This window comes from Lissotriton helveticus, chromosome 4_1 (genome assembly GCF_964261635.1).
Source record: "Lissotriton helveticus chromosome 4_1, aLisHel1.1, whole genome shotgun sequence".
NCBI classification, from domain to species: domain Eukaryota; kingdom Metazoa; phylum Chordata; class Amphibia; order Caudata; family Salamandridae; genus Lissotriton; species Lissotriton helveticus.
The window spans coordinates 1712091946-1712115084 of record NC_136063.1 but is presented as its reverse complement, the minus strand read 5'-3'; the positions used below and the strand labels follow the sequence as shown (position 1 = coordinate 1712115084).

Genomic DNA, 23139 nt, shown 5'->3' with positions numbered 1-23139 from the left:
CAACTAGGTAAAGTGTACTAGATGAACTCTTAATTTCCCCACAGTTCCTTTTTCCTGCTCACTCCATCTACAAAGGAGCTCATCACACCTAAAATAGATTTGTTATGGCCTGATTTATGTACTAGAAAACCTAAGCTCAAGGGTTACATCTATGCAATGTCACAGCACAAATGTGCCTTAAAATGTCCAATTTATTTTGATAGCAGAATATTTATAGAAAGAACTTTTCCACCTTCCTGTTAAGTCTATCAAATTTAAATTGCCACGGTTTAATGTACATATCCTGCTTCATTTGTCATTTGCTTTGGCCTCATTTCCAATTCAAGATGACATTGCGCATTGCTGCACTTCTCCTAATGCTTACCCATCTACCAGATGTCCTTTCTAATAGTTTCCACCATTAAGGAGCTCACCTTAACTGTGAGGATGTGGACGCTTGAGAAATGTTTCTGTATGCTTCATAAATAGATTTATCATCTTAGCCCATACAGCCTGAGCCTCTACTGCCTGTCCATCTGTCCATACCTCCCAAACACTCCATTCTTTGGCTACGATCCATTCTAACATGTTTTGCCCATGGATGGTAGGTCCATTAGGGGAGATAGGGGAGAACTACTGTATTGTAAGCCTTCTTTTTGCTAACAGTAGCCCAGTACTGCAAAACTACAAGGGTCTGGGAATTATGCCCAAGATATAGTGGTTGACTGTGACCCCTGTACCGATATTTGTCACCAATTGAATTCTTGCCACCACTGCCATCCAGAGGTCCAACACAAATCTACAATTCCAGGCTATAGGCAGAAGTGGGGCTTCAATCCCACAACATCGAGGACAATCATGTGATCTGTTTGGATACTTTGCACACTGGGTTACTGCTGATCAGTGCACAATGTATGGGCTCTGACCCCGAATACACTTAGATTTAGCTAATCCCTGATTTAACTCTCCTAGAAAGGCCATAGTATATGGTGCAGAAACTGCACACATGGCATGGAAAGTTAAATATCACTAGTAGACCTCATTTTTATTGTTCCATCCATACGTGACAAAGGAAAACATAGTTTCAGGAATACCATTGCAGCCTGACTGATGCAGTGCGATCTGTTCAAATAAAGTTTTTTACAGATAGAAATGTCCCTTTTTAATATTAGCAAGTCAGTCCTACATGAGCTTTGTATCCCACAAGGTAGGGTGCATAGTATTCGAAAGTAGCACATGTCCAAAATTACAGTTATTATGCCCCTGCAGTGACAAGGCCATAAAAGCTGTTTTCACTGTGGAAGGCTTAGCTGTTCCATGTAGACAATTGTGGTACATATTCAAATACTGATACCGCTATCTCTGGAATGGGCCAGTGGTGAGGTTGGACTTTTAATAAATATTAAGGAAATGTAACATTTCCTTTACCTTCCTGGTCTGTCAGAAGGTTAACTAGGATAAGCCTCTGCCAGTTCCCAGCCTGTGCAAAAGTTGTGAAATGCCTCCAAGGGGCAATCAATAGGCTGATCTGAACCGGTAGAGATGATCCCTCTGAATTTCACAGTGTATTCAAAGTAGGGTCCGTGGGAATACTATTGATCTAATACTGTCAAATCTTGCTTAACAGTTCTATTGAGCCACATGTTAATGCTTGGGGCAAGCTTGAAAGCGAGAGAACAGGATGCCTAGACAATTCTTGTGTATCCCCTGTCTTATGCCATCTTGCAAATGTCCTGGCAAACAAGAGCTACAGACAAAGTGGGTAGGGATGCCCCTGGAAACTTTTAGCTCATTCGTTAAGGAGTATTTAGGAACCAGGCTGACCCACTTGCTGGTGCCAGGCATAAATGTGTCACGCCAAGGCACCTTCATCAGAACAATGCAGAATCTGCAAAAGGTTATTAGGTGGACTGAACCAGGTGCACTTGGCACGTGCGATCTATTAGAATTACTTCAGTAGGTTGGATATCCTTACACTTGAAATCCAAGGACAGAAAGATTTCCAGGGATCAAAAGACTGATCCTCTGAGTAGCTTCAGGAACCTCGAAAAGGTGCAGAGATACTCCTTGAAGAATCCCATTTGGCTAGTGGCAACTAGACCTGGACTGGACTTTGCTGTTGTCCTCTGCCTGACTCCCTGAGAGTCTCTAAGTGCTCCCCCTGAGGCCCTTGGGGCCTTGCACGTGTACTCCTTTGGCTGTTGAGCATCAAAAGAAGATGAGGAATGTTTGCTAAATGTTTTCCTCCAGTGCTTCAAGGGATAGTGGAGAAGTGTGGCTCAATGGTTAGAGTGGCAGACCCTGATGCAGAGATCTGGCCCGGACCAGGGTTCAATTCCCGCCTTGGCGGGTCTTGGGCTCAATTTCCCTGGACCTGATAATTCTCGCCCTGGTGCCTATTCTAATCATGGGTCCCACTCTGCAACTCTGGGCAATAGCTTGCATTTTCTCTCTTAAACATGGTAATATTGGCCTGCACCTAAATAGTACATTTTATTTACTTATAAGTCTCTAGTAAATTGTAGTACATGAACCCAGGGCCTGTAAGCAAAATGTCACCAGTGGGCTGCAGTACCCATTGTGCCGCCCGCTGTAGTGACAGTGCAAGCACGACTGCACGACTGCACGACTGTAACCTTGCTGTGCAGTTTTTAAAACTGCAAAGTCGACCTGTCAAAGTAACCCTTTTGATAGGTCAAACCCTTCCTTTTAAATATTAATACATCACTGCTAAGTAGGCCGAGGGTAAAGAACTTAAAAGTAGGACAGGTAAAATGCTAACTGTAAACATGCCCCTACAGTTAAAAAAGCCTAATAGCTATTTTCATTGAGTAATGCTGGTTGTTCCATAGAAAAATATTAGGATGAAATATAAAATTTAATAATGTTATCTCCGGCTAGGAAATACTTACAAATTGAATTCTTGGACTTTTTGAAATATTTATTAAATGCCTAATTCACCGGTGAAGTCACTTCTGTAATAAATTCTTTGGAAAATGTACTTTTAGAAAGTTTTCTGTTCCTTGCCTAAAGCCTCTGGAGCCCATTTGCATAGGTTCCAGCTGTCACTTGGAAGCTGAATTGTTCCCTTGATGAGGTGTGAAAATTGCTGCCAGAACATGACAAAGGCCTTGGGTGTGTGGAGGTGTGTCTGTTTCTCTGGCAAGATAAACATCTGGGTTGCTCCCAAGAAGTTGATTAACTTCAAATATGCCTACCCTGTCATACGCAAATGTTATTTGACATCTGGACTAGGCGATCCTTTGTTCCCCTAGTCAGTCAGCCACCAAACCCAATGGCAGGGAAGCTGCCCCAGGAAATGTTTTATAGTGACCACTGAGGAGAGGTTTCTCATTTCCCTGGCTACACCTCTGGGGTTGGCAAAGGAGCTCTATACAGGAGAAGAAAGGTGTGCCAACTTGGATTAGGTAGAGAAGGGCACTGTGGGATTGTTTGCAGTAGGGCACCCAGAAAGGCTGCAGAAATTAGTAGGAGTGCCCATGGGAACCTTCCCCCTATTGGCTAGGGAGCAGATGGGAGTCACCCCACTCATAGACTAGAACCAGCCATAAACTGAACCTCTCAAGTACCCCTCTCAGAACGCTTTCTGGAACTGAGGAAGAACAGAAGTGGACTGGACCTATTTTCTCTGACCTGAGATGAACCTAAATGCCTGGACCTGCTCTTCAGCCTGAATCAGGACAAAGAAGTGGGCTCCAAGGGTCATAAGGTTGACCTGCTGTTCAAGCTACAGGGGTACAACAAGGTGCAGGTTTTATTTGTCTGCAACTGCTCAGCTGACCAGTTCCAACTGGACCCTGCGGTTCACCTCTGCTGAAGTGAGTCTTGATCTGCAAGTGTATCAGTCAATCAATCATTGTACTTATAAAGCGTGCTACTTACCCGTGAGGGTCTCAAGGCGCTGAGGGGGGCTACTGCTCGAAGAGCCAGGTCTTGAGGAGTCTTCTGAAGGTGAGCAGGTTTTGGGTCTGTCGTAGGTGGGTAGGGAGGGTGTTCCAAGTTTTGGCGGCGAGGAAGGAGAAGGATCCGCCACCGGAGGTCGTTCGTTGGATGCGGGGGACGGCGGCGAGGGCGGGGCTGGTGGAGCGGAGCTGGCGGGTGGGGGTGTAGAAGCTGAGTCTGCTGTTGAGGTAGGCTGGTCCAGTGTTGTGGAGTGCTTCGTGAGCGTGAGTGAGCATCTTGAAGGTGATCCTCTTGTCGACGGGGAGCCAGTGTAGGTCTCTCAGGTGGGGGGTGATGTGGCTGCGGCAGGGGACGTTGAGGATCAGTCGGGTGGAGGCGTTTTGGATGCGTTGCGGTCGTCGCAGTTGTTTGGCCGGGATTCCTGCGTAGAGTGTGTTGCCGTAGTCCAACTTACTGCTGACGAGGGCCTGTGTCAACGTTCTTCTTGTCTCAGTGGGGATCCACTTGTAGATCCTGGTGGAGGGTGTTGTAGCAGGAGGAGGAGACGGCGTTGACCTGTTTCGACATGGAGAGGGAGGAGTCGAGGAAGATTCCTAGGTTGCGTGCTGTTCCCAGTGTGGTCGGCCGCCCGGAGTCGTCCCAGGCTGCGGGGGTGGATCCGAGGATGAGGACCTCTGTCTTGTCTGAGTTCAGCTTCAGTCGGCTTCCTCTCATCCCTTCGGCGACGGCCTTCATTCCCTCATGGAGGTTGGTTTTGGCGGTGTGCGGGTCTTTGGCGAGGGAGAGGATGAGCTGGGTGTCGTCCGCGTAGGAAATGATGTTGAGGTCGTGCGGGCTACGTGGGCGAGGGGGGCCATGCAGACGTTGAACAGCGTCGGGCTGAGGGATGAGCTCTGGGGTACGCCGCAGATGATGTTCGTGGCTTCGGAGCGGAAGGGGGGAGGCGGACGATCTGGGTTCTGCCGGAGAGGAAGGGTGTGGTCTAGTCCAGGGCCTTTTCTTGGAATCGGGCTTCTTGGAGGCGTGTGACCTATCTAAGGATCACTTTCATGCAGATCCATTGAGTCAACCATATATTAAAACAGCCTCCTCCACTCCCTGGGTAAACACCATGACAAATAAACAAATGGTGTATCCCCATAGTGTGTACTGATGAGTTCTTAGTTCGCATGCTCAAACTCCAACCGTCCTATGCCTTTAACCTCAGTCACAGTCCAACAAATATAGTAATTACTTTTTATAAGCAGAAGGTTGCCATCTTTCCATAAACTGACCCGCCCACACCATGAATCCAGGTAGTCTGACTTAAGAGGCACGCACCTTTGGCAAGATTACTGTAAATGGACTATTCTTAGGGAACCTGGCTCAGAAACAGACGTAACTTTTGCTCAATTCTTTTTATTGAGGCAGCCTCTGTGCTCCTAAATGAATAATGTTGCCATTTCCCCTCAAGTGGTAATCCTCACATTGGAACCAGTAACAGCCTTTCTGTCTGCATTCCATTTCTGAGCTACTGTTTTTCCCATCCATCACAATACCTTACTGATCTCACCATTCTCAATACTGTTATGTGAGAGTGTCTTACTGTTGTGTAGTATCCAGTTCTCTGTTGTCTGAAAGAATTCTAACAGAGTTCACTCCATCTGGTCTCTGAATCCTGTCAGCCCAGGTGATGCCACCATGATCCTTACCTTTGCTGCCCCAAAGATTGGGATCTTGTATGTCTTTTGTTAATCCCTACTATATTTAAAGTGTGCCATTTTGTCTTCTCATTGTCCTGGAATCATCCAAACATGGTGTCATGTTCTGACTTTTCTCATCCCCTGTGGGCTCTCTGTGGTCTGCCAGTTCCACCAGCTGTTGTGTCATTTGACTCCTGTCGTCAACTCCTCCTCGGAGCTTGTAAACAAATGGGGTTTTCCATCCTGTATTACACTCAGGTTCTCAGGAACATATATTTTAAGTGCATGGGCTTAAGTTTCTGTTTCACCACAGCAGGTGATTTTCTAGGTTTTTGTACATTTTGTGTATGGTTGCGAAAAATCCTTATAATCTGACCTTCATAATTCAGATCACCATCTTTCCAGACAGCTTGTAATAGTGTCTATGTCGCAATAATTAAAAATGTTGGCTACTCAAGTCCTTAGAGAAGCATCCATTGGCAGCAGAGGGGCCAGAGACTTGTGTGCTCTATCCCCTCACAGAAAGCAGATAATCTGTTAGGTTTCACTATCTGTTTAATCCAGTCCTTCAGGAACAATTTAGGGGCACCTTCCTCAGCCTGTTTGAGAAACCACACAAAACAAAGATTACTTCAGTGGGATCTGCCCTCTGAATCTTGAAGCGTGTCATCTAGGTGGTGTGTCAGTTCAGAGAGGGAATGGACTGTAGATTTAAGGCTATCAATTTCTTTATTCAGATTGTCATCATTTTTTCAGTTTCTAGCTTCATTTGATTGACCTTGCAGAAATCTACCCAAAGGAGATTCACCTCTAGGGAAAAGGCATCTATTTCAATCTCCAATGCTTGTCTAAATTTCTCAAAGGGTGCTAGGATCTGAGTTTCAGAGGGATTTTGGGGCTCAGGACACTCAGGAGACTGATAGCCTCCTATGCTCCTCCACTTTTCTGACTCCTCCTTTATTTTGTTAAATTTTTGTTTGATGATTAGTTAGAATATGTGTTTTTCTAACTAATATTTCCATAATATGCTTCATTTTAGTGAAGATCTATACCCGGCCCTCCAGCGGCAACTGAATTGGCAAAATGTGCTTCCAATTCTTAATCAGTTGTCTCTCAACTCCATCTGTCTCTCCCTGTGCTCCAGCTGTCCAATCTGGTCTTCATGCAGCAATTTATAACTGGTTATTGCATCCAGCAGCACCTCTATTATGATTGTAATCCATTTCTAGTACTTGAATGATGTGACCAGCTTGAAGGACAGCAGTGCAGGGGTTCGCACCAGAGTCTCAGGTCAGGAAATAAGGCTGCAGCACAATAGGAGGGTCGGTGTAGTCATGTACATGTCAGAGGCCCATCAAGGTAGGAGGAGGAGGTAGGCATCCAGAACCTCCCAAAATGCTGACACCTCAGCTTCCTCTCCAGTTATTTCTCAAAACCTGGGCACAGAGGACAGTGGATTGCTCAGTCAGCTGCAGCTCTGTGGGCTACTGCAGGCTTCTTGGTCATTGGCAATGCACCAGACCATCAGGCCTTTCCCTGGGCCCGGGCCCACTCAGGTCCCCACCTTCTCTTGAGCGTCCTTCCTGTGGGTTCCACATATGCAAAAGAACCAATTGATGGACAGCTGATGAAGGGCGATGGCCTGAAACCGTTACCAGGATGCTTGTTTCGGGTCCAGGGAGGACCTGGCTTGGCAGTTCAGGCTGAACTGTTACCACAAGGAACAAGGTCAAGACTGATTTGCATATAGCTGGGTCCAAACTGGGGTGGTGTGGCGAGTAAAAGAATGATGGATTTAACCCAGATACTTGTGACTGGGAGTGAATGTTTGCATTGTCCCGCATTCCGTCCATGAATTGTTTCTTTTGCATACTTGACTAGTAGGGCACAGCGAGATGCCTGAAGAATTACATCCTGATCTCTAAAGTTGAAGATGTGGGCTATTATCGTGCAAGGTGGCGCACCAAGACGGGGTAGGCTGCCTGGTAATCTATGGGCCTGCTGAACAGAAATATAGTTGGATAAACTCCGGGGTTGTAGGACCTTAAGAATAAGGTATTCCAAAAATAGGTCCACAGCTGATGCTTCCGCCTGCTCAGGGACCCCAACTAAATGAATGTTATTCTTTCTTCAGTGTCCCTAAAAGTCCTCAAGTTTTGCCCCATGACATCCTAGATAGTACACAGTTTTTTTTACCTGTTTCTTAAGAGAAGCAGCGTCAGCAATGAGGGTCATGAGGGAGTCTTCAGCTTTCTTCATTCTTGCACTCATATTTCGGAGTTCCACCCTAACTAGTGGTACCTCTGTTGAAACCATATTAAATTTTGTCCCCAGGTATCACAGTACCCCCTGGATTGCCACCATAAAGTCTTTAAATACGAGCACCCCCTACATCCCTGCTTTCCTTGCCGTATGACAGGGAGAGTGAATGTATCCAGCTTTGTTTGATATGCCGCTCAAGAGTCTCTGCACCCAGCCATCACATTCAAACACCTGGTTCGGTGTAGTTGCTGCCACCAGCCAAGGGTCACTCCCAGACGAGACTGCACCCCGGTTGTCCATGGTCTCCTCCGCTGCAAGGACTGATACACTTCTCTTTAGGGCGTCAGACTCAAGAACCCAGTTCCAGTGGGCAAGGTTGGCTTACAGTGTCAGGAGAACACTTCCCTCCGCTCACTCAGCACTGCTGTCCAGTTTCTCTCCAGGCAGTGCCTCTAGAGGCAGGCCCTCACAGGCTCTGCTCGCCCTCAGACTGCCCCCAGTGTCAATCGATTGGGCCTTGCCAGCATTACAGATTTGGGCACCACACAGCCTGCTTATGCCCGCCTTTGTGGATTCCAAACTTGAGTCCCACTCTTTGTGGCATCTGCAGCACCACTCACTGTAGTGTGGCATCTTTTTCATCTCCCCCTCACTCTGCTGGGAGGAACTGATGGAAGGGGCCCCCTTTTGCCAGGCAAAGGGTTCCTCACGTAGTTTGGGCCCCAATGTCTTGGCCCTGGGTTGCGAGTGCTGCTTTTTGTCTCAACTTCTGCTCCTCACAATGTCACTGCTGTGGCCTGGCCCCTTCGCGGAGCCCTTCAGTCAGTCAGTGGACTAGTACTCGCCACCGCACATGATTCGCTGGCCTCCAATCTGGGCCCTAGTTGCGGAGTCCCAGCCGAGTGTCCTTACAGTTCTGGCCAGTCACCTCAGCACATTAGTGAATATCCGGCCTGGTGCCTTCTGGCCATTAGGCCACAATCCTACTCTCTTCCCAGGACCCCCTCTTACTCACTATGGACCCTATGGTTGCAAACAGTCCACCTGCCTCACTCCGATCAGCTCAAGGGCCACCCGACTTGCTGTTGTCTGCACCTCACAAGTCACCCAACGCCCGCTTAACTGCCCACCGTAGGCCTCAGGGCCATGGCTCACTCTGCTGTATCAGTCTTTGCTGCACTGCTGACTCTCACAGGTGGCTTCACAAATCCCGATCTGCTTTAGCCCTCACTCCAACTACTTCAGGGGCTGCAACTGTGTACTTTGGCTTGCGGGCGGAGTCCTCTGCCGTTCACGCCCGCTCCGACCTGCAGTCCTGTATTGGCCACCTTATGTGAGGCATCGGCTGCTCATGTCAAGTCATGCAACTTGCTGTAGGTGGTCGCCCACGCAGGACACCGTAAAAGGCACTATGCATCCCCATGACATTCCAGCTCCCAAATCTGGCTCACTGGTGCTGTGGGAAATGGAACAGAGAATGACATTGTAAGGAATTAGGCTGATGGAGGATGGGAGTCGCTTTAGCTAGTGGCATCTTGTTCAGCAGTTGGCCATGGACCCCTCACTCCCTATCTGTAATAACTTACTGTATTTACACTTTGAGCGAAAACCATTGAAAATACAGTTTGTTTGGCTCAGCATACAAAAAGCTATTGTAGTCACAGTTCCCATATTTTCTAGGTAACAAACGTTTGTGAAATATAAAATTTTACCTGTATACATCCATTCATGTTTTTTGTCTATTGTGTTATTTCTCTGAACCATGACATAATGATATTCAGGTTTTGAACTACCCCTGCTAGGCCAAGAAGATACTCTGCAGGTCAGTTGACAGTTCAAAGTTTTTCTCTAGACAATAGGTTAATTGCAAGGATTAGTCTTCTCCTAGCAGAGGAAGGCAGCAGCGGAAGGAAACTGCATTGAGTCATTAGTTGACACTCACTGTCAGGCCTGAGCATGCCTTTCTCACAAGGACAAAGGTGGAGCAGGCAGAAATCTGGCCATCGTTACTCTAGGGGTTCCCTTGAAAGTCTTGGAGGGAAGACACCACGTTTACATGTGTTTTGGGCGGAGTTAGGTTAAAGAAAGAGGTCTTGCAGAACAATTCTTCATTCTGCCACCTTTACAAATCTTAGAATGTTGTTTCCAGGGGATTGAGGGACATCCTGTGAGAAGTCCTTAGTAAATTATGAGTAGGGATTGTCACCAAGAATTCTTCTCCTTTACTTTTAAACCTTGCATGAGGGAAGGGACTTTGAGAGGAGAGTGGAACTACAGAAGAGGAATGGTGATGGACCCACAGTATAACTGAACCTCTGTGGAGTGGAGGCGCCTAACCTGGACATGTATTTTTGGATTCTTGTGGAATCTGCATTCAGGGCTAGTGGCACCAACTTCACAGCTTTCTTTGGGGCACAGTAGAGAGTCAACTTTCTGTGGACAGTGAAGGAAGGGGATCTAATTGGATTTCTGTTAACTATTGCTGGCCAAAGTTGACTTGGGGAGTAGTACCCCAAACTCCTTAAAAACACAGATGCCATGCAATTGGCCAGGAAACCTTGATATCTTGGGAGTGCAGGTAGAGTTTGCAGTGTGATCAATGGGATGCTGCTGCTGCGGCTGCTGAAAGACCCTGGGGCCAGGAGACTCGCTCTTCTTAAATGAAAAGCAACCTAAGTACCAAAAAAATTAAACTTTTAGAAGTAAGGAGACCCTATAACAACCCTTCTGATTGCCATTTTATACCACGAGGAACAGAACAGTGAAACTCCATCTCAATTGCAGCCAGAGAAACCTGAAGCTGAAGAAGCCTCTTGTATATTGCTTCTCCTCCCATTCTGGTTGGTCCCCTCGAGCTCAATGAGGCTTCTATAGCACAGAAGTTCAAACCGTATTCAGGCTGTGTTAAAAAAAATTCCCCTGATGAGCCTGTGCATCAGTGGGTCCCCCAAGGGAATGTGTATTTCTCTATGGACCTCATTGAAAATAACACCCAGTTATAGATGGGGGTATATCTTGCTGGCCAGGAGAGCCTTAGGCTTAATTTTCACGGCCAATGACAAGCAGCAGTCTTCTAAACCAACAATTCTCCTGGAGTGCCAGGCAGACTCTCAGATCAGCATGACTTTGGGACCGCAATGTGGTTAGAGTATATGATGCAGAGGTACCCCACGAGGGAAGATCGTACCTGCAATAATCCATGCAAGCTGTGTTGGCCCTTTAAAAAGAAAAACACACAAAAGGGAATATTTCACATGCTGGGCATGGCTTCTTTAAAGGTCAGTGGAATGAAAAGACTCAGAATTTGATATCATATCTGTTCATTGTGGAGTCCCCGGATGTCTGTGCACCACCATGAAAGTTTCTTTTACATTTAGGGGACTGCCAGCAAAGTGACAGGCCCTACTAAAAAACGTGCAGACTAGTACAGAAATCTCTAAAGCATAATTACATTTTCCTTTTCTAAATTATCCTTTTTCTTTCTCTTCTCCACTTGGAAAGCATTTTACCCCATTACAAACTGTGTACACTAAACCCCACTTCTTTTAGGATGCATTGAGTCCACACTAAAACCTGACTTACTCTTGAGAAAGTACATTTCGGACTATTTTCAGGGTAGAAAGCTAGCTGCAATAGGATTGTGACTACCAATCATAGCTCGCAATACTTGCAGGTGGGGGGGCTGGGGAGGGTCACGCGGGGGTTTGCGCGGGAGGATCTAAAATAAAAGAAAAAAATAAACTTACCTGACCGGGTCCCGTACCGCCTCTCCTGGGCCGGGTCCTGCGTTTGGCATTATCCTGCTCAGGAACAGGCATGCTCCCTCCCCTCCCGTAAGCCAATCACAACGTTGCAATGGCAGCATTATGATTGGTGAGGACAGCGCCCAGCCGGGCGCCTGTATGGAGGCCATTTTCTATATGGAGGCTGCATGAGGCCTACATATAGAAAATTTAGAGTGTGTATGACTGGTTTGGTTGGCCCCAGTCAGGGTACTCAGAGTGGTGCAAGCTACTCCTCCCCGACCGGCCCACCCCCAACAAGGCATACCCTCCCACCCGCCCCCAACCAGGCATACCCTGCCTTCTACTTTCTAGCAGTGCGAGAAGCAGAAACGTAAAATGATATTTAAAATACCAATTTTATGTTTCTGCTTCTAGCACTGCGAGAACGCAGTGGTGCGACGCTCCTCTGCCCTAATGGAGGAGCCACCCCTGGTGACTACCCACACACAAGAGAAGAATCAATCCATGTTGACTGGGGTTGAGTGTCTGAAAAGTTTCAGCGCTCCGTCCATTGTCTCCTTGTGTTTGCTTTTCTATTGGTAGCCAGTGTAAAGCTGTAAGAAGGGATTAAGCAGATGAAATGCAATTAATTGCAGTAATCATTATAAATGATTGGTTCTTGATTACTTAGATTCAATGTATAAGGTGCTTAAACATTCTTAGATAAAGAGAGTTGCAGTATTCCAATCCGGACCCAAAAGTTGCTGCATTGACAGTCTACCGATTAGTAATAGAAAGAGATGCATTAAGGTTTTAGGGCACACATCCAAAATATGCATGATTATGCTTCTTCAAAAAAATTGTTTTCTATTGTATGATTGACATCTAATTTAAATTCAGGACTTTTCACATTTGAAGTCGGAGTAGGAGGCTTGCCAAATAAGGATGCCCAGAAGGATGGAGACAAAATAGTCTGGAGTTCCCTAAAATCAGGATCTCAGTTTTCTCAGTATTTATCATAAACCAAATTTGGTTCATCCAAAGTGTGACTTTTTTTGCAGCAATTGAGAGGAGAGGCTGATGTTAGAGATTTAAGTTAAAAGATAAGCTGGGTTTCACTAGTATAAGTATAATATTTACAACCAAATCACTCAGGGGTATATTACCAACCAATAGAGATAATTTTTGTCTCTAACTTGTTTAGAGACAAAAATTATCGCCGCACATCGGCGATTTTTACCGCAGATAAACCTTGCTATTAGCAAGGTTTATCGCAAATGCGATAAAAAAAGGCCGCAATGCATGAATATCGCTGAAAAGTCAGCGATATTCAGGCATCACCAAGCTAATGCTCTTAGCCATGTTATCCACCTCCCATTGGATAACATGGCTAAGAACTGCTCTGGGCAGGTGTTAGCTTTTGGAGATATTCGCGCTTAGCGCGAATATCTCCAAAAGTTGGTAATAGGAGATAGCGATGTTAGCGACTGTTTCTAGTCGCTAACATCTTGGCACGCCCACTTTGCATGTCATTAGTGATAAATATCACTGACATGCAAAGTAGGGCCCAAGATGGTCGCTATCTCCTACTAGCTGTCGCTAACTGGTGTTAGCGACAGCTAGGTAATAGGGAGATAATTTTATCTCCGCATTCTTGGCTTTTAAAGCCAAAAAAGCGGAGATAAAGCCCCTTGATAATATGCCCCTCAATTATGTTCGTCAGCCTGGCATTATCTGTTGTTTACAGTATCAGGCTTCCAATGACTGGGGAGAACATAGATTGTTTACTCACACTACCTTTCACAGTATCAGTTTTCACTATTAAATGATATGGGGAATCGCCAAGGATACTCAAAACTGTCCTTCAATATAAAGTCAGGGATAAATACAGTGTCACTCTCTGCATGCATATCAAAACACTTTGATAGCAGCATGGCAAGAAAATCACCAACAGACCCAGTGCATAACACATATAATGCTTGAGATCAAAGAACATTCTGTGAGCAACCCACAAAGCACTCTTCCTCTTAAGGTGGGCCTCCACTTTACTCTGTATTCACCACAACAAAGAACACCCAACAAAGAACAAACAACAGTCAGCCTCATCTTTGGGCATGTTAACCAGCCCCCTGCCACCGATGTCAAACTATGGCCCTAATCAAACACCATTCTTTATGCCCAGAAAAACATGCAGCATTCTACACCATCTGCAATGGTACATCAAAGGATTTCAGGGCTGGAGAGCATTTATCAAATGTAATAGGAGAGTATTCATCAAAAGTAGTGATCATACTGGCTACAAAAGTAATATGGTTGAAAAAATATCTAGTCACTGGATAACATGGCTCCAATATAGGATGGGTGGACATTGTTCGGTATAAAAGATACCTAACCCCAAATAGACAGATGAGTACTGGTGTTATATAAATCTAAGAGGAAAGCAAGTTCCTAACCTAAGATCTCTACTACCTCCAAATGTAAGGAAAACTGCTTAATGCCAATCTTTTCATGGCAATACGGGGTCACCTGGCTAGGTTCAAAACGTAGGTGGTGAGAAAACCGATTGCATCATGGTTATAATGTGCACTCATAAAACTCCTCCAGTACGTACTGACTTAAAGCCTACCCAATAGTAGTCCACTGCCCTTCAATCATACAAGACGTACCTACAATGTTGACAGTCAGTGGTTGGCTCCTCCACTGAGATGGAGGAGCATAGCCCCACTGCCTGCAGCACTGCAAAAAAAAAAAGAAAAATGATAATAACGCGATGTTATTATCAGTTTATTTTTCCGTGCTCAGGCAGGTTTGTGAGTGGGGCGGCCTGCCCTGTGCAGGGCAAGGAAGGAATGGTTTGCCCACTTCAAGTGAGCATGAATGTTTGGCCGGCCCTCTTGGGCTGGCCAAACACTCATGCGCACTTTGCATGTTCTCCATCAAGGCTGTATTTCAGCCTGGGTGGAGAACATGCCCCAGGCTCTCATTCCCTGGCTCTGCACTGAAAAACAGCGCTCAGACCAATCACAATGCTGCACTGCAGTGTTTTGAATGGTCAAGAGAGCCTGGGTGGGTGCTTCCTGATCCTGCCTCCAGTTAAGCATGAGGAAGGAAGAGAGGACACACAGGACCGAGGAGAGGTGGCAGTCGGAGGGAAAGTGTTTTTTTTTTGGTTTTATCCCCGCCCCGAAGAAGCAGCCGCCAGTGTTAACACTCCACCCAAAGTTTTACAAGAATACAATATATACTCTAAGTTACATTTCAATGGCAAATACACAGCTATAAAAACAAATAACTAACATAAACAAAGTGGTCACCATCCTCATGCAGTGTTAATTGTGTAAACAATAAACTAAAATAACTATTTAACAAAAAATAAATGAGTCGCCGTTGTCTCAGCTCAATTGGAAAAGGTCATGAGAATTTCCTTGCAGCACAGTCAAATGAAAACCCCAATGTATGTATATCTACTTCAGGTCACTCCATATCCCAAACTTTAATGTCCACCATTTGTCAAACCTCCTGCCAGGGCACACCAGAGGATCGAAATCTTCGTTCTATTACCACCATAGGCACTCACACTACTCAAAAGTCATCGGCACAGATCACACTACTTCTGACTTGCCAAAAGTTTGGACACAGTTTTTTTACATGCACCCAAGCACGTTTAAATCTGCCACAGCGTAACACCAAAACTGGCTTTGTTGGATACTGCACACACTGACAACAAGCCGCCTTAACCAAAATATTGCTTCCTTAAATGGATGAGCCACTTCTTCACAGCGGGAGGCTGGTAACAAGGCTGCAAAGCAACCTATTCCCTGCACCGCTGAGCACTTAATTGCCCTGTACGCTTCTCCTTAACTGTGGCAAGCCAGGGAGCTAAAGTGTGAACTTACAGCCCTGCGCGGGATCCGCTAACGGCGTCAATACAGTTGCAGCCTCACGCAGAGCATTGCTCCGGGCCATACACCACTGCTGGGTCACGAATGCTAAAAAGAAAAACAGCAGACCTGTTAATGGCTCCCCTCAACAACAGTATCACCTTTTACCCTCTTAGCTTCCAGTAGTGTAAGCCAACGAACGTGGAGCCCTGCTCCATGCTGTACTAGAGTTTAACACCTCACCCAGACCCAGCTGATGCCCCTGAATCCAGCGCCATTCTTACTGAGTCCACCACCTCTAATAGCGCTGTTTCTGTACTGAAACCAGCACGGAAGCCAGATCGGGTGTCGTGCAGGATGCTGTGGCTCTCGATGAAGTTGGCCAATTGTAACTGCACTACCTTTACTAGCATTTTTGCTGGCGCTGACAGCAGAGACTTGGGCCTATAATTGCTCAATTCCCCTGAATCAATATTGGGTTTCTTCTTAAGGGGAAGGAGAGTGGTGTGTTTCCATAGGTCAGGGAGGATACCGGAGGAAAGGGACAAGTTCCATATTTTCTACAGCACATAAATGGAGGAATGTGCCAGTTCCTACAATAGTTTAGGAGGACACAGGTCCTCCGGGGATCCAGACTTGCATCCCTGGATTTCTGCCAGTGCCTCCTCATTAGAGATAGGTGCGAATTCAGAAAAGCGAGGCATCTGTACTTTCCTTATCATCTTATCTGATTCTGGCATTTCAGTTGCTGCTGAAAACAAGTTGTACACCTTAAGAATTTTACAATCAAAAAAGTCAGAAATTCTCTCACACAGTGCCACAGAGGGCTGGGTGTCAATCACCAGTTCACAAGGCTTAAGAACAGAACTGACTACCTTGAAGATTACTTTGCCAGGTTTGTCAGTGTTATCAATACACTTGGCTATATAAACACTCGTGGCCACCCTCATCAGTTTGTGCATTTCTTTCAAGGCTTTCTTGTGTAGCGCTTTGGCAGTAGTATCACAGTCCACCCTCCATATGCTCTCTAGGCGTTTACACCTACTTTTCATTGTCTTGAGCGCCTCTGAGAACCATGGGGCAGAGGGCGATTTCCTCATAGATTTGGGGACTCTGGCTGGGGCAGTGGACTCTACTGCGTTGGCAATCCAATTATGTGAGGACTGAGTATCTGAATTAGGGTCCACAGATAGAAAAAGTTGGCTGGCCGCCAACACTTGGCCTAGAAACTCGGCCGCCAGCATCTTCCAATTTCTCTTTACAAAGTATCGAGAACTTTCAGGCAGATCGGGTTTTCGCAAGCTAACGGAAAAAGGAATTAAGCAATGGTCGGACACAAGCAGAACATGCTATCTGTCCTTACTGCACATGATAACACATAGGTGAAGATTTTAAAGTGAATTTAGAATTAATATCATGGATGAAACACAAATAATGTAAGTGAGCTATACTTTCAGAACAAATTATTTTAAAGTTGACATAACTAGGCCTCAGATTCATTTGCGGCATCACACACTGCATATTTTTAATGTGCTTGCCTGTATTCTCTTTGTGCACTGAGAATTAAAATGCTATTCAGCATTTATTAAATTAAGTTGACATAAGTAGGCTGCAAATCTAATTTGCTGGGCCTAGCCTGGTTGCATTGAAAACATGGCTTTTCAAACTTGCACTGTGCATCACGTTCATGATTGTGTTCATACATGATCCTCTCCTTTACTTTATTGAATAGATGCGATTTTAGCTCTGTTCTATGAAGATGTTTATTTTAGCTGTAACAATTTACGAGCTCACTGGCTTTGCTGGAGGAACACGAATACAATGTTTCAACATTCAAGGGTGATATCTACACTTGGAGGCAAACTCTATGTAAGTCTTCTATTGAATCAATCCAGTTTTCCTCTTGCCTTTAAACTAAGCTATCCCTATGACTATTTGGTCTTTGATTTATTAATTGCATATGCTAGGCCATATAGGATTCAGCTTTCATTGTCTTCACCGATTCACATCTATTTTCATTTTGCGAATTTTTAATTGAATTGACTAACTATTACGTTTTGCCTTCTGTAATGATTTCTAATTTTTAAATAATTCATGGTTTGTACTTTAATGTTGCCCTGTGTGGGTTTTTCAAAGTGGATTTCCTGCATGGTTTTCGAATGTGGTTTCTCTGGGTTTCCTTAACATTTATGTCAAAGGCTCTCATCTTTTGGGGCTCCCACATAGCCACGATCCAGCTTATCAGCCCTTTTAGTGGTAAAAAGCGATGGCCCAGATATAAAACAATTCAGATTTGATGAAGACTTATGGTAGAAATGATTTAGCCTTGAGGCAGATTTCACATTCACCTGTTGATCAGGCTTACCACGGTCCTCCTTCACCCATCAAAGGGAAAACTGCAGCTTTTCATGCATCCAATATGAGATACTGCTGTTTTGCGCCACATCTATTTTTGAAGGATTAACTTTGTCACCACCTATAGCATTCTTATCAGAAAACTTGCAGCACTCAGTCATCATCAAGGGTTCAGTAGCATGTGAGTCATTGTTTAGTATTACATAAGCACCAGAGGCAGCCCCCAAAAACAAAGGAAGGTGGGGCGGGTGGAAGGAACGTGGGAGGGACAGCGTATGGGAGGGGTTAGTAATAATATATATATATAAAAAAGAACTTACCTGAATCCGTTGGCCACCTCCCGCATCGCACCTCCTGTCCTCTTCTTGGTCACAGCAGCCCCTGGGACAGACTGCCATCCAATCCCCGTGCTGCTGTCATTCTATGAGAGCAGCACTGGGATTTGCCTGGGAAGGCTGAAAAGACAGGGAGTCTGTGGGGTTTTTCCAGCCTGGCTGTTAAATGCAGCTGGACGGGAGAAACCTAAGTGCGCATGTGTGTTTGGCCGGCCTGAGAGGGCCGGCCAAACACATATGCACACTTAACTCCTCCTCGCATGCCCCACCCTGCCTCTCCTAGCACAAGCTGGCTCAGAGCCGGTGTTATTTTTTCATTTGATGACTCTGAGCCAGGCAAGAGGGCGACGCTCCTCTGTCATTGCGGAGCAGCCACCGTTGATAAGCACCGGAACACTTTGTCTCTGTGCTTCATCACAGAAGATTTATACTGGATATCCAGGCATTCATGCAGTTGTTGCCTCCACTTATCAAATGGCAGCAGATGGGATAAAATGCATTTCCTGAGAAGAATACGATGGAAGTAAGACACTACTCTAAATGGGAAACAGCCTTTACAACGCCGGCATTACCACGCGCTACCATTACAACGCTGCTATTACAGCGCAAGTCGTTACAACGACTTGCGCTGGAGGGCGCTGTTGGATAGGGAATAGTTAAATTTTCTATTCCAACACCTTCCCTACTGTAACGTGGGCTGGAGTTGGAATAGAAAATTTAACTATTACACTATCCAGCGCTTACAGCGCAAGTCGCTTGCGTTGTAAAAACAGCGTTGTAATGGAACACGTGGTAAAAGCCCACGTTGTAATGTCATTCAACACTCTAAACCTATCCAGGCCTTTTCCTATTTCCAGACCCACTGCTTATGCGCCGAATACATATTAGTTGCTACCCTAAGTTTGGTTGGAAAAATGATTACATTATCTACTAGTACTTCCTTGCATATCTGACATATTTTTCCCTCTTAAGCTAGAATTGTACTGATTGCATTATTTTCTCACTGCACCCACAGGGAAGTAATGATTTGAGGTCATATATAACTACAAAAAGAAGAATTTTCATGAACATCATCTCCTTCATTGAAAATCGCCATGGATTCTTCTATGGCAGAGCTTCTGCATTTCGCATGTGGCTGTCAATCCTCACAGTACCCATGAAGGCACCAATACTTGTAAGGTGAGGAGAGGACACAGGCGCTGGGTAGTCTGGCAGCTCTTGTCCCAGACTACCAAAGATTCAGTAGATATTGTTATGTGATCTACAGTGCGCTTCAGCCAAGAAACTTACCTAATGCCACCCTGGCAGCAGAAGCATCATAATTGATCCAAAATGAGACCCAGGACAGAATGGTGATGAGTATCGATGGCATATATGTCTGAAGGATGAAGTACCCGATGTTCCTCTTGATTCGGAAACTCAGGGATAGTCGTGGATAAGAGCCTGGCAACCAAAAGACATTAGAATGTGTTAGTTGATTGCGGTGCCAAATAAGTCAGTAAGCTCCACTAACTTCATGATGGAAGCGTTAGAAGGAAACTTTTCACATTGATAAGAGTAACATCAAACAAAGTTATGTTAGTGCCATGTCTCTATCATTACTTGAAAGCCTATGTTCTTCTGGCTCATCAAATAGAGATCAACTCTACTGAAAGAATTATAGAGATGAGTTCTATTGTGGTGAGCCCTCAATGCATAAAAGGGCAGTTTCAATGAAATAGTTTATATTTTGTGTGTTTCGTGTCTAGATGGAACATAGCAAATCACATCTCAGGTCCTGCACAGTAGCGGCAATGTAACTGGCTTATAGGATTTCCTATTTCACACAATACAACATTCAACTCTTACAACAAGAAGGGACACAAGATAGTTAACCCAAATATACTTTGAAAATGAGTTACAACAACCCACACTTTACATATTATCTTTCCTTTGATTAAAATACAGCAAAAGACTACTAGGTGCTCTAAAGCCTTATTTCTTAAAGAGTCTGCCTCTGAACATTGTAGTCCAGGATCTCTTGATGCGTTTCTCTTTAACTAATAAAATGTACCAACACATTAGGCTTATTGGTTACCAGGTTGTTAATTGTGGTTTGGGAAAAATTATGGTGCTTTACCATGTGGTTTTAGAAAAAAGCAATTGGAAAATGGTTATGTTTCATTAGCCTGTGGTCTACCCATAGCTGTGTAAAATGGAACCTCTTTCTGAAAGAAGAATGATAAGTACCATATAATGTGGAAATGTATATATTGCAAAGCGAAAAGATCTATGTGGTGGCAGTGAGAAAGAGGGTTCTGATCCATAAAATTACCTATTTTGTTTTCTTTTAGACCTATTGTGTTTAGACCTTTGCTAGCAGTATGTCTCCATAATGGAGTCTCGCCTACTGTAAGCTTCTGTTTAAAAGGTGTTTGAACTGTAACTACCAGGATCCATCTTTTAAAATAAGGATAAGTAAGTGACACAGCCCGTCTTTTAAAATACCAACAGTACCTGCCTTTTAAAATAATGTCCTCAACTGAGCATCTGGGTAGGAGGCTTTAAGAAGGTGAATAATGTAACACACATGTTCAGGCTGAGTGACAAAGACTGGGCACAGGTAGCAAGGTGGCAGATGTGACCCAGAATACATTGTTTACAGCCTGCCTAGGCAGTGTAATTAAACTAAGAATGGAAATCAAATATACATAGAGCAGACAGATCTCTGCCACCATACGGGAGTTTATTTGAAGTGTTTGATGGAAAATATACAGATTTGTCTGGGAGAACTCTGGCTTGGGGAGGGACATTTTCTGATGTTGCCTAGAGCAGCCATGTTCAAGTATTTTGTCAGTGGTTGTAAAAACAGTGGCTTTTTCAAGAAAAAGTCAGTCAGAGGTGTAAAGCTTATGTAGCATTTGATAGTGACTGCCACTTTCTACAAAAAGTCCATTTCTATTTTAAAATGCCTGCACAGGGAAAGACAGCTCAGAAGCAGAGGAAAAGAAAGTGGACGGTTACACCTTGTTTATGAACCACTGTCTGGAGTGGAGGGACCCCCTGGGTTTGTAATTCTTGGCCTTTTGCTGGACTCTGTCTGCAGAGCCAGTGGTACTTGCTACCCAACTCCCTCTTTTGGCATTTATATGGAGGACTTGCTGGGGACTTCTATGGACTGGTCTTGGCTGTTGGTGGTCTATAAATAGCGACCACAGTCTCCAGTTGGTCATGCAGGAATCCTGCAAGTGGCTGAAGGCCAGAGTGCTAGTGGGAGAGTGGACTGCGTTAGGATTGTTGAGTACTGCTGCAGGAATAGCCCAGGTCAGGATACTACCAAGAGTTAGGACAGGAGGGCACATCAAAAATTCTGGTAAGCCCATTGATGATCGAGGAGCAAGCATCAGTAACAAGGAATGTAAAAAATGTCTGTAACGATCAAGAAAATCATAAAATATTTGGCGGCCAGGAGGCTCCTCAGGCACACCTTTGCTGACAGGAGAACACCGTTAACAGCAAAACAAGACCATTAACTTAAGCAGTCCCTGCTATACTGCTGTGATTAAGAAATCCCAGGTGTTAACTACTAAAAGCAGCCATTGTGTGCCATATCCCCTCCCTCATTCCCTTTTCAGTGTTCAAACAGGGATTCTATTATCCCTGATTAGCCCATGGTCACTGCTGGACTTGACCCGTTCATGAGGCTGCTTCTAGGGCTATGTGAGCACTACAGTGCTCAATTGCCGCTCCATGCATCTCTATGTCGGAGGAGCAACAGCACCAAGTATACCAACTCAGCCCTCTGGAAATGAAAGACCAAATGCCTGGCTGGGTGTTGGGGTTATGACAGCATGGTTGAATAGTCACCATGTACATTTCTGTGATGTGTATGGATGCCCCAAGAAGGAAGGAGGGTCACACACAGTTGTAAACATTCTGGTGGAGGTGACAAACTGTTCCAGAACGAAAAAGGAAATCTTCAGTAGGACAACCACATTAAAGGGTTTTAGAATCCCCAGCCTTTGTGGTAGAGAAATGCTCTAGAAGGGCCAGGGACCCGTAAAAAATGTTCATATTTTGCCAGGTGGTGCCCCAAAAGGTTAGAGGGACACCAGAAGTACAAAAGTATTTATAGGATCTAGCAGAAGTGCGCAGGTCCCCACAAGTACCACTCAAACTGTATTCAAGAATTAAAAAACACTGGGCCTCATTTATGAGGTTTTGTCGTAGGGAAGCGCAGCAGGCCTTCCTGCTGCGCTTCCCTATGGCAAAAGAAAGGGGCAGGAATGCGACGTATCTATAAGATACGGCGCATTCCTGTCCTTTTTCCCTGCGCCGGCGCACAATGGGCTACCTGCGTCAACGCAGGCACCTTTGCACCGTGGTGCAAGGGTGCCTGCGTTGTGGGGATGAATATTTTCGTACAGGAAGGGAAACCTTTCTGTACAAAAATAATCACAAGAGGCTTTTCCTCTTTCTTTGTGTGCTGCAGAATGCAGCACACATAGAAAAACATAGAAAAAGGAAAAACGAGGAGAAATAAAGATATTATTCCCCGTTGCGCCTCCCTTACGCCTCCCCTGGGGAGGCGTAAACTTTTGGCACTGCCTCAGATTTACGATTTCTCGTAAATCTGGGGCAGTGTCAAAAGGCCATGGATGTTGCTGGGAACGCCCCCAGCAACACCCATTGCACACCCCTTTAACACAGAACACTGCGTTAAAGGGACTGATATTCATCAGGCATCATTAAGCCAAAAAAAGTGGCTTAGTGCTGCCTGATAAATATCACCCAGGCGTTTGCGCCATGGAACGTCACTTTGGGCCATATGTATCAAGCTGAATTGCATTCGCAAACGCCAAAATTAGCAGAATTTCGGTGTTTGCTAATGCAATTTGGCCAAATGGTATGTATTAAGCAAATCTGCGTGCAAAATAAGGAATCACAAAATTTGTGATTGCTTATTTTGCGATTGCATTTAAGGAATCGCAAATTTTGCAATTCCTTAAATGCAATG

General features: G+C 45.1%; 1 protein-coding gene across 1 annotated transcript in view; it reads right to left on the bottom strand.

The window, feature by feature from the left end:
- Positions 1-23139, bottom strand: part of LOC144828211 (gamma-aminobutyric acid receptor subunit beta-4-like) — a 632874-nt gene that overhangs the window by 971 nt on the left and 608764 nt on the right. Inside the window, exon 7 of the mRNA XM_078686301.1 lies at positions 19434-19586. Within this exon, the coding sequence (XP_078542427.1) occupies positions 19434-19586 (153 nt within the window). The remainder of the gene's footprint in view (positions 1-19433; positions 19587-23139) is intronic.